The sequence below is a fragment of the Lissotriton helveticus genome, chromosome 8, assembly GCF_964261635.1.
Source record: "Lissotriton helveticus chromosome 8, aLisHel1.1, whole genome shotgun sequence".
Classification (NCBI taxonomy): Eukaryota; Metazoa; Chordata; class Amphibia; order Caudata; family Salamandridae; genus Lissotriton; species Lissotriton helveticus.
In genome coordinates this window covers 105727277-105741195 of record NC_136069.1, presented here as the reverse complement: position 1 = coordinate 105741195, position 13919 = coordinate 105727277, and the positions used below count along the sequence as shown (strand labels likewise).

The 13919-nt window shown below is 43.9% G+C and overlaps 1 protein-coding gene across 1 annotated transcript in view; it reads right to left on the bottom strand.

The window, feature by feature from the left end:
* LOC144772413 (uncharacterized) overlaps positions 1–13919 on the bottom strand; it is a 277094-nt gene that overhangs the window by 58618 nt on the left and 204557 nt on the right. The window contains exons 10-11 of the mRNA XM_078656706.1: positions 3466–3549; positions 843–905 (exon numbers count right to left, since the gene is read on the bottom strand). Coding sequence (XP_078512832.1) covers positions 843–905; positions 3466–3549 — 147 coding nt within the window. The remainder of the gene's footprint in view (positions 1–842; positions 906–3465; positions 3550–13919) is intronic.

Sequence of the window (13919 nt, the reverse complement as noted above, 5' to 3'; positions counted from 1 at the left end):
TTACTTGTAGGGATTACATGTTATGAGTGCATGGCTGAGGGAAACACAACGTCAGGATTTAAAACACAACGCAGTGCTTGGGGTTCTCTGTACTAATAAAACCGTTTTACTACCCAAAAAAAACCTTTTATCAGCCTTTTAATAATAGAATTGGAAAAAACAATAAAGGTCTAAACCCATGCCTTTAGGTTTGCATGTAGCTGTTTTATACCGGCTCCTAGCTCACTGTGCTATATTAAATGGACTGCAATATATGAACTGCAAGTAATATAAAGATCTTATTCAAAAGCAGTCACTGACCGATCTACATAATATAAAATCCTGTCATCTGCATGTTACAGTGTGCTTTGCAGGAGACACATTAACCTTCTATGCTCCTTAATAGGTCAAAACTGTGACTAAACTAGACAAACACTGTTCTCTCCAGTTAGTGCATTAACCGCCAGAGTTATCTTACCATCATTATTACCTTAAATTTACTGGGCACGCAAAGATTTTGGCAGCAGGTTCCTTCACCAAATGAGATATTTTAAAACGCAGATTTTGCAACTAATTTAGACAGAACAGACTTACTGTAACATCTCTCCTTTCTTGTGAGTGCAGTTTATTTGTGCAGTTAAAAAAAAATTTTATGCATTGACTGGCAGGCTGCTTTTTATGACTCCGCCCTTCACGTGACTCCACCCTCTTTTTGTGGCCACACCTTGACCCCAATGTATGGGAACCCAGAGTAATTTATTTCCAGTTCCAGCAATTCTGCAGTCTGTAGCACACCCATGCACTGTCCAGTGGAGCCCGCTTCACCCACGTGCTTCCTAAGAAAGTAAAAGTACGTTTCTTACCAAAGCTGACAGTGGAATAGGAGAGCGGGAGAGACCCGTGAGCACTGATGCGACCAAACGTACCTTAGGGAAAAACACAAAAATGGTAGATTAAAGTTTACGGTGGTCCATAGTGGCCATTAACTAGTATTTAATGTTGTTTCAGAAAAACCTACCTGAGATGGATTGTCTTCCTGGAATACAATTTACTAATGTGCTGACAACACCTGTTTTGCCCGTTTGAGTTGCGAAGCTGATTAAGAAAGTGCTTTTTAAACATTGGAAATCAATTGACTGGAGGTCTGCTCCTTTCATTGGAGTGAGTTTCTGACTTTTATAAGATTTGCTAAATCCCTTGCAAGAAAACCTAACACTAATCTTACAGATGTTCCTAAGGTGAAATATTCATCAGTTTACAGTTAAACTTATAGTACAAGACTTTTTTCCTCTGCCTCGTCAGGATTGCTCGGGCGTACAGGAGAACCACCTTGAGGCTTTTATGGTTAGTGAAATCCCTTTCACTAACTAGAGAGGCATAAGTGCTTAGTCAATAAAAATTTATTTCACGGAAAATAAACAAAATCACCTAAAATGACCAAACAAAATACTGAGGCTTTAGATCATTTCTACACCAAATGTACGCTTATATTTCTGTATTATCTGACACTAAAGATATGAGCACAGATTCAGCATGGAAGACAATCAGCATGGGTTGTGAATATCCACAAATGTATGACTTTGCGGCTGCTCAACTACTCAGTGTTTTTCCAAAGAAAATCCTTCATGAAGACACTGGCTTTAAATAACCTTTTTCATCAAACCATTGTTGATAAATGTGTCTTATAGAATGGCTTTCACCTGCTTGATGTTACCAAGCGGATGAAAGCCTTTCTTGGTGAAAAAGGTTTCTTCCAGGTTGTATTTTTGCTGTTTTCATCCTTTCCTTTGCTAAAGGACAGCAGGGGGACCCACTATCCCATCCTCCACTCCACAGCCCAGAGCATTTAGAGCCCTTCTGCTCTTATAACCTCCTCCTCCCTCACCCCATGCCTCCACTGCGCTAATTTGTTCCTTTTTTTTTTAAAGCAGAGATTCCTCCTGAACCTTACAGAACAACCCCCATTCTCTCGTCACCTTTTTTTAAAAAAAATACCTCACCCTTCTTCCCCATGATGCCTCTTGTTGTTATCTTTTTTTTCAGTTTTTCCGGCCTTTGTCCCTCTAGCAGCATTTCCTTCCCACATCGTATTTATTGATTTATGAATTATCTACTCCTTTTTTGCTCGCGTCTTCCATTAGTTTTTTCTTCCTTTAGTTCTTTTCTTTCTAAGTCATGGTAGACATAAACAAAACAAAAAAGAACACTGGGACCAGTGTTTTTGATTTAGCCTACTCTCCCTTTATTTAAATATATTTCTTCTTACAAGTCCTAATGTTTTATGAGTTGTAAGAAGGTTTTTTTGTTTAAATATCTGACCGCGGTTTCAAACCAGGGACCCTTGAATTAGGCCCAAGGCCCAAGATTAAAAGACGGTCCTGATATACTTTGTTATTAAAAATCTTCGGATTTGAATACTAAAGGTATTTCCTCCTTATGAGGTTTCTCCACAATACCGTTTCATCAGCCTTGTTTTCCTCAGGCTGACTTTATCTATTTTGGGATTTCATCATAATGAATGCCAAGTCCCTGTCATCCCCCGAGGAAAAAACAACTATATAGATGGATTTTCAGTGGCAGAAATTGTCATCTGCATGGGGCAGAGCTCTCTGATGATAAAGTAAGAGGAAAATGAAAACAATATATATTTGACTCATAACTAAATTGTTAAAATATTTTTATATGAAATATAAATGTACACAAATGTTATGCATTTCTTTTAAATGTAGAACGAAATAAACGAATGCTAAAACACTTATAACTTAATTTGGAAATAAATCTTGAATTAATGTAAAAAAAATAAAAAATCTTTAGTTTAAATTAAAAAATACATTCACACCTAAAGACATTTTTTTGATTATGCATTAATTATTCAAAGTGATGTAAAGAGCTGAATAAAAACAATGTGGCTATATCTTAACAAAACATTGATACATTAATGTTTGTATTCAAAACAGATATTAAAAAGTTATACTTAAATAAATATGCACTATTTTTGAGATTGTATTTAACATTAAAATATATTTTTAACTATTTTAAACAATGTAATATTATTTTCTATGGGATTTTTTTAATACCCTACCTCCATCAGGGAGGGAGCTGCAGTACCAATTATTGTCCATATGTGGTGCTGGGCTTACTGCATGTTCTTGGGAGAGGGGGGGGATAATATTTACACTCACATTTTGGGAATAAACAAAAAGTGTATATTACTTAAAAGTGCAAGTTCCTTTTGTGAGGTAGGCCCAATATGTTTTGCTTTTGAATGACTCTCCTCTTTAAAGGTATATTCAAATAAATCCAGGTGTACGTGTTTTGCAAGTATAAATCGGATCTAACCAGTTAAGAAGAACCACATAAACGAAGAGATGTGAGCTGAACTTAGCAGTAGCACAGATGTATGGGTTTACTGTTTTTGACAGTGCTGTTGACTTCACTGCCAATGCCTAAAACATCACTGATCATGTACCATCAAAGAACACTTACTTTTCAGTCCCACGACCCCACAGAAAGACGACGGAATCCGGACAGATCCTCCTCCATCTGTCCCAATAGCCAACGGACAAAGACCTGAAATACAAAAACGGAATGCATGATTACGTTTCAGTGCACCAGACACTACGACAAACCCAAGAAGTGGAAGTCTGAATCAGGCTAGATTGCAGGACTTTGAGTAGTAATGACTCGCTCACTTTGTGATATGGATTTAGGCCATGAACTACACAGGAACCAATGGACACATACAGGGATAACATGGCAAACACAACAAGATTTTGGACATAGTTCTGAACCTTTCAACCACTCATCCCCAATCAAAGGATCTAGGTTTAATCCATTGTTCTTTTGCTCACTATACCATCCCAGTTTGGACCCAACCATATGCCAATCAGTCTTGACCCTGCTCCTCTGGGAACAGTCCACCCCGAACTGCCAGGCAGGTCCTCCCTGGACCAGAAACAAGCATCCTGGGACCGATTTTGGTGTATCACCCCTCATCAGACAGACTAGCTTGAATCCAAGGCATATTGAGGTGAATGTTTCACATGGTTCAGCATTCTGTCCATCAATTATTCTTTTTGCATTTGTCACCCTGAGTGGGACGGGTATGCCCAGACGAGGGTCCCATGCGCTCTGTGTCACTGGAGTCAAGCTAGCTTGGCTGGAAGTTTGATACCCTGAAGCCGATCCCAGGATGCCCGTTTCCGGTCAAGGGAGGACCTGGGCTGGACTCTTCCCATGGGGAGCAGGGTCTAGATTGATTTGTATATGGCTGGGTTTCAACTGGAATGGCATGGGGAGCAAACAAACGATTGATTTAGGCCCAGATCTTTGTATTGGGGAGAATATTTGACTTTTTTCAGCATTCTGTCAATCAAATGTTCTTTTATAGCAAGCAAGCACAGTAAAATGTAGACACCTTCAGCTGAGACCATCATGTATGAAGGACCTCCGCTTTAGTGTGTAACCAATACACACTACAGTGGTGCAACACCACAAACGTAAAAGAAACAGGCACTAAAACTACAAATAAATGGCAAAGCAATAATCTCAGCAACCTAAAAAACAAACCTAGTTGGAATGTAAACGGAGTAGGACTGACAGACGAATAAGACAAGGGGCTGTTCTATATAGCAGACAAGAAGGGCAGAAAAGGCCTAAAATACAAATAGGATAAATTAAGCAACTTCACAATAGGGAGACAAACTGAAGAGTTTTTGTAAGTTTATTACTTTGCAAATCTTTATAAATTTGCCTTGTGGTGCAAAATCCCAAGAAGGCTTGATGACATTTTTCTAAAATCTTGAATGTCACAACGAACAATTCTGATTCATCTTTCTACTTTCCACTTTTCTAATCAACCTGCTGAGCTCCTGTGCTGTCCACTCTGACTCCCTTCACACCCTTTCCTGTGAGTTCTTCTGAAGTTAGGAAGCTAGAACAAAGTCTCACACCTGCCAGTAGAAAAGTGATTAGCACCTTGCTTTGATGATTTCTTCCAAAGCTCACTCTTGACTGAATGACCGTGATAATACATCTCTTTCTCCAAGGCACAGAGCCTGCCCCCAATCAAACACTTATGAACACTCTTTTGAAGAAACTAACTGCCCACACTGCCTGTGACACTGGCATGCCTGCCACCCACCGCGAAATTTCTAAAGCCCTGTCTCACCATCAGTCAGTCGGCCCTGAAGGAAATCAATGTAGGCAGCAATCTCCTAGTTTATATATTTTTCAGATACTTCTTGGGTGTCCTTTCCAAACGGTGCCTTTCTAATGGGAAATCTGACTGTTTGGACCTATGACCCGCTCTGCTGCCCTTTCCAATTCTTGCTTCACATATTCTTGACATAGCACACATCTACTCCTCCTCTAAGTCATCTGGTGACTGCTCTAATTATCCATATTTAATTGCTCTGCAATCCCATAAATACCTCACAAATTTCTCTAGTATTCTTGTACTGCCTATTACAATTGACAAATACCATTTTGTATATATGTTCTGTAAAATGTAAGGATAATTATAACTCTCGTCACTTAGAAAAGAAATGTTCTAAATTGAACTCGACATTTATGTTTAAATCATTTTTATTGAGGCCACACAAAGAATCCAAATATACATTGCATAGATATTGTAGCACCTCAAGAGTCCGAGGGGTCCTTAGCAGTCCAAGTTTCTTCGGATGACATATCAACAAGGAACCGACCAGCAAAGATACATAGATAGATGCAGTGTCGCGAATGGAGATTGAGCCCAGTTGCATCTATCTGGATACTGTTAAGCTGACCTATTTATCCAAGTGCAATATAATAGGGATGTTTTTTTAAAAACTTTATTTAAGCATTTTCATAAGAACATCAATGTTGCATTAAGGATGTGTGATTGACAGTACAAGTATTCAAGTGTATCAGATCATTCACATTATACATTGTTCAGACAGGCACATCTAGGAGATTTACAATATAGACATTTCTCATCTGCCTTCATTAAGCGTCCGCCAATCTCTCCCACCCCCAACCCTGCTTCATCATCCAACCTCTCTCAGACCATGCCAATAGTTATTATCTATATGCAACCATCATACAATATGTATGTGTTCTGGGAGAAACCTTGCTCCGCCGATCTATCCTACACCCGTTGGAACTAAGCCCTGCTCCTGCTGAGTGGGAGGGTCTTGCTGCTGCGCCGTCAAGTAGGCCCAAATAGGGGCCCCAAATATCCGTGGATCTGGATGTTGGGGGGATTGTGTTGGCATATAGTTTGCTTTGGATCCAGTGATGTTCTGTGGACGCACGTCTACTGCCCCAACGTATAGCGACTTCTCTTTTAGCCAATAGTAAACAGATAGCGACAAATCTGCGAATTTTCTGTGGAAACTGCACTACATAACCCAGAAAGGCAATCTTCGGCAGGGGTTCTACCCGTTTCCCCACCATCCCACTAAGCGTACTGTGTATACCAATCCAGAAATTATGAATGTTGGGGCATGTCCAGGCGAGATGTGAATAATCTGCATACGGGGAGTTGCATCGCTGAGAGGAATGCGGTCTGGTAGAATCTATTCTATGCATTTTAGCCAGGGTGATGTACATTCTGCGTAAAAAATTATAATGGATCAGTTTGTGTGGACTGTTAAGGGAGACATATTTGGTAACTGCACAACAGGCTGCCAATTGCTCATCTGATATCTGATACTTCCCACGCCTTGCGTATCTTGTCATCTGTAACTGGTAGAATGTCAACGCATGCTCTGTAGAGCTGGGACATAAGATGGACTCCCCTGCTGCTGTTAATCACTACAGTGAGCAGGGGGAAGGAAGCACGCTCCAGTGGATACTCCGGGAACCTGGCCCTCAAGGCGGAACGCATTCTCATTAGAATAAATTTGTCCATAAAGGTGACGTCAGGGAAGAGGGCCTCAGCGTCTGGGTCGAAAATGTGGCCACCAGGGTAAAGGTCCCCCATCTTAAGAATATTAAATTTAGTACTGGTCTTTTGAACTAGCTTTTTGCCTGTAATCGGTAACCATCTGGAATTGGGAGGCGGCAAGGCAGAGGAATACAGTGATGGAACTTTCAATATGCGACTTAGTTTTATCCAGGCCCAGCTAGTCGTGGAGACCGGTTGAATATCTGTGGTGTCTCTGGGGATACCCAAGGGCAGGACTGAAGCCAGGGTGTCCGGTAGCACAAAGTTTGATTCGGGACGCAGGAAAGGTATCCTAGCGTCTGGGTGATACCAAGCCTGTGCAAAGCTGCATTGTTCTGCCAGGTAATATATTTGCAAGTCGGGAACCTCGAAACCTCCTCTATTGTAGGGGAGCGTCATGATTTGCCAGCATACTCTAGGCTTTCTGTTGCCCCATACCAACTTGATTAAATGCGAACGGAGCGTGTTAAAGAAACGATTTGTAAGCGGAATTGGTATATTTGGAAAGAGGTACAAAAATTTCGGAAGCACATTCATTTTTAGGTCTCGTGACCTACAATGCGCGCAAGCGCATTGAGGGATCGAGAATTCAAGTGCTCGAAATCCTCGTCAAACTAAGGGCTTCTTGCACTGCGGTTTTCTTAGAGTTCACGTGAATCACGTGAGCAAACAAGCACGCGCATTCACGGCCAGCCCAGCACATCAAAGGGCTTACCTGGCGTGCGCGGTGTGCTGGCCTCCCTTCTCCTCCCCCCTAATTGCTTTTTTTTTTCACGGGCGCCAGGCCGTGAACTACTTCAGAGGGTTCGGCTTCTCCGCCCCCCCTGGTGTTTCTGGCTTTTCTTCTCGCTCGCTAATCACCACCCCCTCCCTCTCCATATGGTCGCTCGATGCCTCGGCTCCTTTCATGCCTCAGACTTGTCTTTTTTTTTAAACTGCGCAACCGGTTTGTTGAAACTTTAGTGAGACCTTTCATTACCCGAACTAACCTGGATTTTCACAAACAGAATTAAAAGCATCCGGAAGGCATACACATTACCAGGTGAGTCCACATCATTAGAGACACCATGTTCTGATAAAAAGTTTGTTTTTATTAACAGTGCATACTGGTAGTGGAGGTTACGTGCACCTCAACTGGAGCATAAAAGGGTATACAAACAAAGTAATGTAACTAACAGAACATATATTCTTAACTAAATGTGGCATATACATGGAACGTATGTAAGCATAACATACCATATGTAGAGTGCAGAGTGCAGATTCAGAGTGCAGTGTGCAGAGTGCAGATTGTGAGTGCAGATTCAGAGTGCAGATTCAGAGTGCAGATTTAGAGTGCAGATTGTGAGTGCAGATTGTGAGTGCAGAGTGCAGATTGTGAGTGCAGATTGTGAGTGCAGATTGTGAGTGCAGATTGTGAGTGCAGAGTGCAGATTGTGAGTGCAGAGTGCAGATTGTGAGTGCAGAGTGCAGACTGTGAGTGCAGAGTGCAGATTGTGAGTGCAGAGTGCAGATTCAGAGGTCAGAGTGCAGAGTCAGAGTGCAGATTCAGAGTGCAGATTCAGAGTGCAGATTCAGAGTGCAGATTCAGAGTGCAGATTCAGAGTGCAGAGTGCAGATTCAGAGTGCAGAGTGCAGATTCAGAGTGCAGAGTGCAGATTCAGAGTGCAGAGTGCAGATTCAGAGTGCAGATTCAGAGTGCAGAGTGCAGATTCAGAGTGCAGAGTGCAGATTCAGAGTGCAGATTCAGAGTGCAGAGTGCAGATTCAGAGTGCAGATTCAGAGTGCAGATTCAGAGTGCAGAGTGCAGATTCAGAGTGCAGATTCAGAGTGCAGAGTGCAGATTCAGAGTGCAGATTCAGAGCGCAGATTCAGAGCGCAGAGTGCAGATTCAGAGTGCAGATTCAGAGTGCAGATTCAGAGTGCAGATTCAGAGTGCAGATTCAGAGTGCAGAGTGCAGATTCAGAGTGCAGATTGTGAGTGCAGAGTGTAGATTCAGAGTGCAGATTCAGAGTGCAGAGTCAGAGTGCAGATTCAGAGTGCAGATTCAGAGTGCAGATTCAGAGTGCAGATTCAGAGTGCAGAGTGCAGATTCAGAGTGCAGATTCAGAGTGCAGATTCAGAGTGCAGATTCAGAGTGCAGATTCAGAGTGCAGATTCAGAGTGCAGAGTGCAGATTCAGAGTGCAGATTCAGAGTGCAGAGTGCAGATTCAGAGTGCAGATTCAGAGTGCAGAGTGCAGATTCAGAGTGCAGATTCAGAGCGCAGAGTGCAGATTCAGAGTGCAGATTCAGAGTGCAGATTCAGAGTGCAGATTCAGAGTGCAGATTCAGTGTGCAGATTCAGTGTGCAGAGTGCAGATTCAGAGTGCAGATGCAGAGTGCAGATTCACAGTGCAGATTCAGAGTGCAGATTCAGAGTGCAGATTCAGAGTGCAGATTCAGAGTGCAGATTCAGAGTGCAGATTCAGAGTGCAGAGTGCAGATTCAGAGTGCAGATTCAGATTCAGAGTGCAGATTCAGAGTGCAGATTCAGAGTGCAGAGTGCAGATTCAGAGTGCAGATTCAGAGTGCAGATTCAGAGTGCAGAGTGCAGATTCAGAGTGCAGAGTGCAGATTCAGAGTGCAGATTCAGAGTGCAGGGTGCAGATTCAGAGTGCAGAGTGCAGATTCAGAGTGCAGATTCAGAGTGCAGAGTGCAGATTCAGAGTGCAGATTCAGAGTGCAGATTCAGAGTGCAGAGTGCAGATTCAGAGTGCAGATTCAGAGTGCAGAGTGCAGATTCAGAGTGCAGATTCAGAGTGCAGAGTGCAGATTCAGAGTGCAGAGTGCAGATTCAGAGTGCAGAGTGTAGATTGCAGATTCAGAGTGCAGATTCAGAGTGCAGATTCAGTGTGCAGATTCAGTGTGCAGAGTGCAGATGCAGAGTGCAGATTCAGAGTGCAGATTCAGAGTGCAGATTCAGAGTGCAGATTCAGAGTGCAGATTCAGAGTGCAGATTCAGAGTGCAGAGTGCAGATTCAGAGTGCAGATTCAGAGTGCAGATTCAGAGTGCAAATTCAGAGTGCAGATTCAGAGTGCAGATTCAGAGTGCAGATTCAGAGTGCAGAGTGCAGATTCAGAGTGCAGATTCAGATTCAGAGTGCAGATTCAGAGTGCAGATTCAGAGTGCAGAGTGCAGATTCAGAGTGCAGATTCAGAGTGCAGAGTGCAGAGTGCAGATTCAGAGTGCAGATTCAGAGTGCAGGGTGCAGATTCAGAGTGCAGATTCAGAGTGCAGATTCAGAGTGCAGAGTGCAGATTCAGAGTGCAGAGTGCAGATTCAGAGTGCAGATTCAGAGTGCAGAGTGCAGATTCAGAGTGCAGAGTGCAGATTCAGAGTGCAGATTCAGAGTGCAGAGTGCAGATTCAGAGTGCAGAGTGCAGATTCAGAGTGCAGAGTGTAGATTGCAGATTCAGAGTGCATAGTGCAGATTCAGAGTGCAGATTCAGAGTGCAGAGTGCAGATTCAGAGTGCAGATTCAGAGTGCAGATTCAGAGTGCAGAGTGCAGATTCAGAGTGCAGAGTGCAGATTCAGAGTGCAGAGTGCAGATTCAGAGTGCAGATTCAGAGTGCAGATTCAGAGTGCAGATTCAGAGTGCAGAGTGCAGATTCAGAGTGCAGAGTGCAGATTCAGAGTGCAGAGTGTAGATTGCAGATTCAGAGTGCAGATTCAGAGTGCAGATTCAGTGTGCAGATTCAGTGTGCAGAGTGCAGATGCAGAGTGCAGATTCAGAGTGCAGATTCAGAGTGCAGATTCAGAGTGCAGATTCAGAGTGCAGATTCAGAGTGCAAATTCAGAGTGCAGATTCAGAGTGCAAATTCAGAGTGCAAATTCAGAGTGCAGATTCAGAGTGCAGATTCAGAGTGCAGATTCAGAGTGCAGAGTGCAGATTCAGAGTGCAGATTCAGATTCAGAGTGCAGATTCAGAGTGCAGATTCAGAGTGCAGATTCAGAGTGCAGATTCAGAGTGCAGATTCAGAGTGCAGAGTGCAGATTCAGAGTGCAGATTCAGAGTGCAGGGTGCAGATTCAGAGTGCAGAGTGCAGATTCAGAGTGCAGATTCAGAGTGCAGAGTGCAGATTCAGAGTGCAGATTCAGAGTGCAGAGTGCAGATTCAGAGTGCAGATTCAGAGTGCAGAGTGCAGATTCAGAGTGCAGAGTGCAGATTCAGAGTGCAGAGTGTAGATTGCAGATTCAGAGTGCATAGTGCAGATTCAGAGTGCAGATTCAGAGTGCAGATTCAGAGTGCAGATTCAGAGTGCAGAGTGCAGATTAAGAGTGCAGAGTGCAGATTCAGAGTGCAGAGTGCAGATTCAGAGTGCAGATTCAGAGTGCAGATTCAGAGTGCAGATTCAGAGTGCAGATTCAGAGTGCAGATTCAGAGTGCAGAGTGCAGATTCAGAGCGCAGATTCAGAGCGCAGAGTGCAGATTCAGAGTGCAGATTCAGAGTGCAGATTCAGAGTGCAGATTCAGAGTGCAGATTCAGAGTGCAGATTCAGAGTGCAGAGTGCAGATTCAGAGTGCAGATTGTGAGTGCAGAGTGTAGATTCAGAGTGCAGATTCAGAGTGCAGAGTCAGAGTGCAGATTCAGAGTGCAGATTCAGAGTGCAGATTCAGAGTGCAGATTCAGAGTGCAGAGTGCAGATTCAGAGTGCAGATTCAGAGTGCAGATTCAGAGTGCAGATTCAGAGTGCAGATTCAGAGTGCAGAGTGCAGATTCAGAGTGCAGAGTGCAGATTCAGAGTGCAGATTCAGAGTGCAGAGTGCAGATTCAGAGTGCAGATTCAGAGCGCAGAGTGCAGATTCAGAGTGCAGATTCAGAGTGCAGATTCAGAGTGCAGATTCAGAGTGCAGATTCAGTGTGCAGATTCAGTGTGCAGAGTGCAGATTCAGAGTGCAGATGCAGAGTGCAGATTCACAGTGCAGATTCAGAGTGCAGATTCAGAGTGCAGAGTGCAGATTCAGAGTGCAGATTCAGAGTGCAGATTCAGAGTGCAGATTCAGAGTGCAGATTCAGAGTGCAGATTCAGAGTGCAGAGTGCAGATTCAGAGTGCAGATTCAGATTCAGAGTGCAGATTCAGAGTGCAGATTCAGAGTGCAGATTCAGAGTGCAGATTCAGAGTGCAGATTCAGAGTGCAGAGTGCAGATTCAGAGTGCAGATTCAGAGTGCAGATTCAGAGTGCAGAGTGCAGATTCAGAGTGCAGAGTGCAGATTCAGAGTGCAGATTCAGAGTGCAGGGTGCAGATTCAGAGTGCAGAGTGCAGATTCAGAGTGCAGATTCAGAGTGCAGATTCAGAGTGCAGAGTGCAGATTCAGAGTGCAGATTCAGAGTGCAGAGTGCAGATTCAGAGTGCAGAGTGCAGATTCAGAGTGCAGATTCAGAGTGCAGAGTGCAGATTCAGAGTGCAGAGTGCAGATTCAGAGTGCAGAGTGTAGATTGCAGATTCAGAGTGCAGATTCAGAGTGCAGATTCAGTGTGCAGATTCAGTGTGCAGATTCAGTGTGCAGAGTGCAGATGCAGAGTGCAGATTCACAGTGCAGATTCAGAGTGCAGATTCAGAGTGCAGATTCAGAGTGCAGAGTGCAGATGCAGAGTGCAGATTCAGAGTGCAGATTCAGAGTGCAGATTCAGAGTGCAGATTCAGAGTGCAGATTCAGAGTGCAGATTCAGAGTGCAGAGTGCAGATTCAGAGTGCAGATTCAGAGTGCAGATTCAGAGTGCAGATTCAGAGTGCAGAGTGCAGATTCAGAGTGCAGATTCAGAGTGCAGGGTGCAGATTCAGAGTGCAGATTCAGAGTGCAGATTCAGAGTGCAGAGTGCAGATTCAGAGTGCAGAGTGCAGATTCAGAGTGCAGATTCAGAGTGCAGAGTGCAGATTCAGAGTGCAGAGTGCAGATTCAGAGTGCAGAGTGCAGATTCAGAGTGCAGATTCAGAGTGCAGAGTGCAGATTCAGAGTGCAGAGTGCAGATTCAGAGTGCAGAGTGTAGATTGCAGATTCAGAGTGCATAGTGCAGATTCAGAGTGCAGATTCAGAGTGCAGAGTGCAGATTCAGAGTGCAGATTCAGAGTGCAGATTCAGAGTGCAGATTCAGAGTGCAGATTCAGAGTGCAGATTCAGAGTGCAGATTCAGAGTGCAGAGTGCAGAGTGCAGATTCAGAGTGCAGATTCAGAGTGCAGATTCAGAGTGCAGATTCAGAGTGCAGATTCAGAGTGCAGATTCAGAGCGCAGTGCAGATTCAGAGTGCAGATTCAGAGTGCAGATTCAGAGTGCAGATTCAGAGTGCAGAGTGCAGATTCAGAGTGCAGATTCAGAGTGCAGATTCAGAGTGCAGATTCAGAGTGCAGAGTGCAGATTCAGAGTGCAGATTCAGAGTGCAGAGTGCAGATTCAGAGTGCAGAGTGCAGATTCAGAGTGCAGATTGTGAGTGCAGAGTGTAGATTCAGAGTGCAGATTCAGAGTGCAGAGTCAGAGTGCAGATTCAGAGTGCAGATTCAGAGTGCAGATTCAGAGTGCAGATTCAGAGTGCAGAGTGCAGAGTGCAGATTCAGAGTGCAGAGTGCAGATTCAGAGTGCAGAGTGCAGATTCAGAGTGCAGAGTGCAGATTCAGAGTGCAGATTCAGAGTGCAGATTCAGAGTGCAGAGTGCAGATTCAGAGTGCAGATTCAGAGTGCAGAGTGCAGATTCAGAGGGCAGAGTGCAGATTCAGAGGGCAGATTCAGAGTGCAGATTCAGAGTGCAGAGTGCAGATTCAGAGTGCAGATTCAGAGTGCAGATTCAGAGTGCAGAGTGCAGATTCAGAGTGCAGAGTGCAGATTCAGAGTGCAGATTCAGAGTGCAGAGTGCAGATTCAGAGTGCAGAATGCAGATTCAGAGTGCAGATTCAGAGTGCAGATTCAGAGTGCAGAGTGCAGATTCAGAGTGCAGATTCAGAGTGCAGATTCAGTGTGCAGAGTGCAGATTCA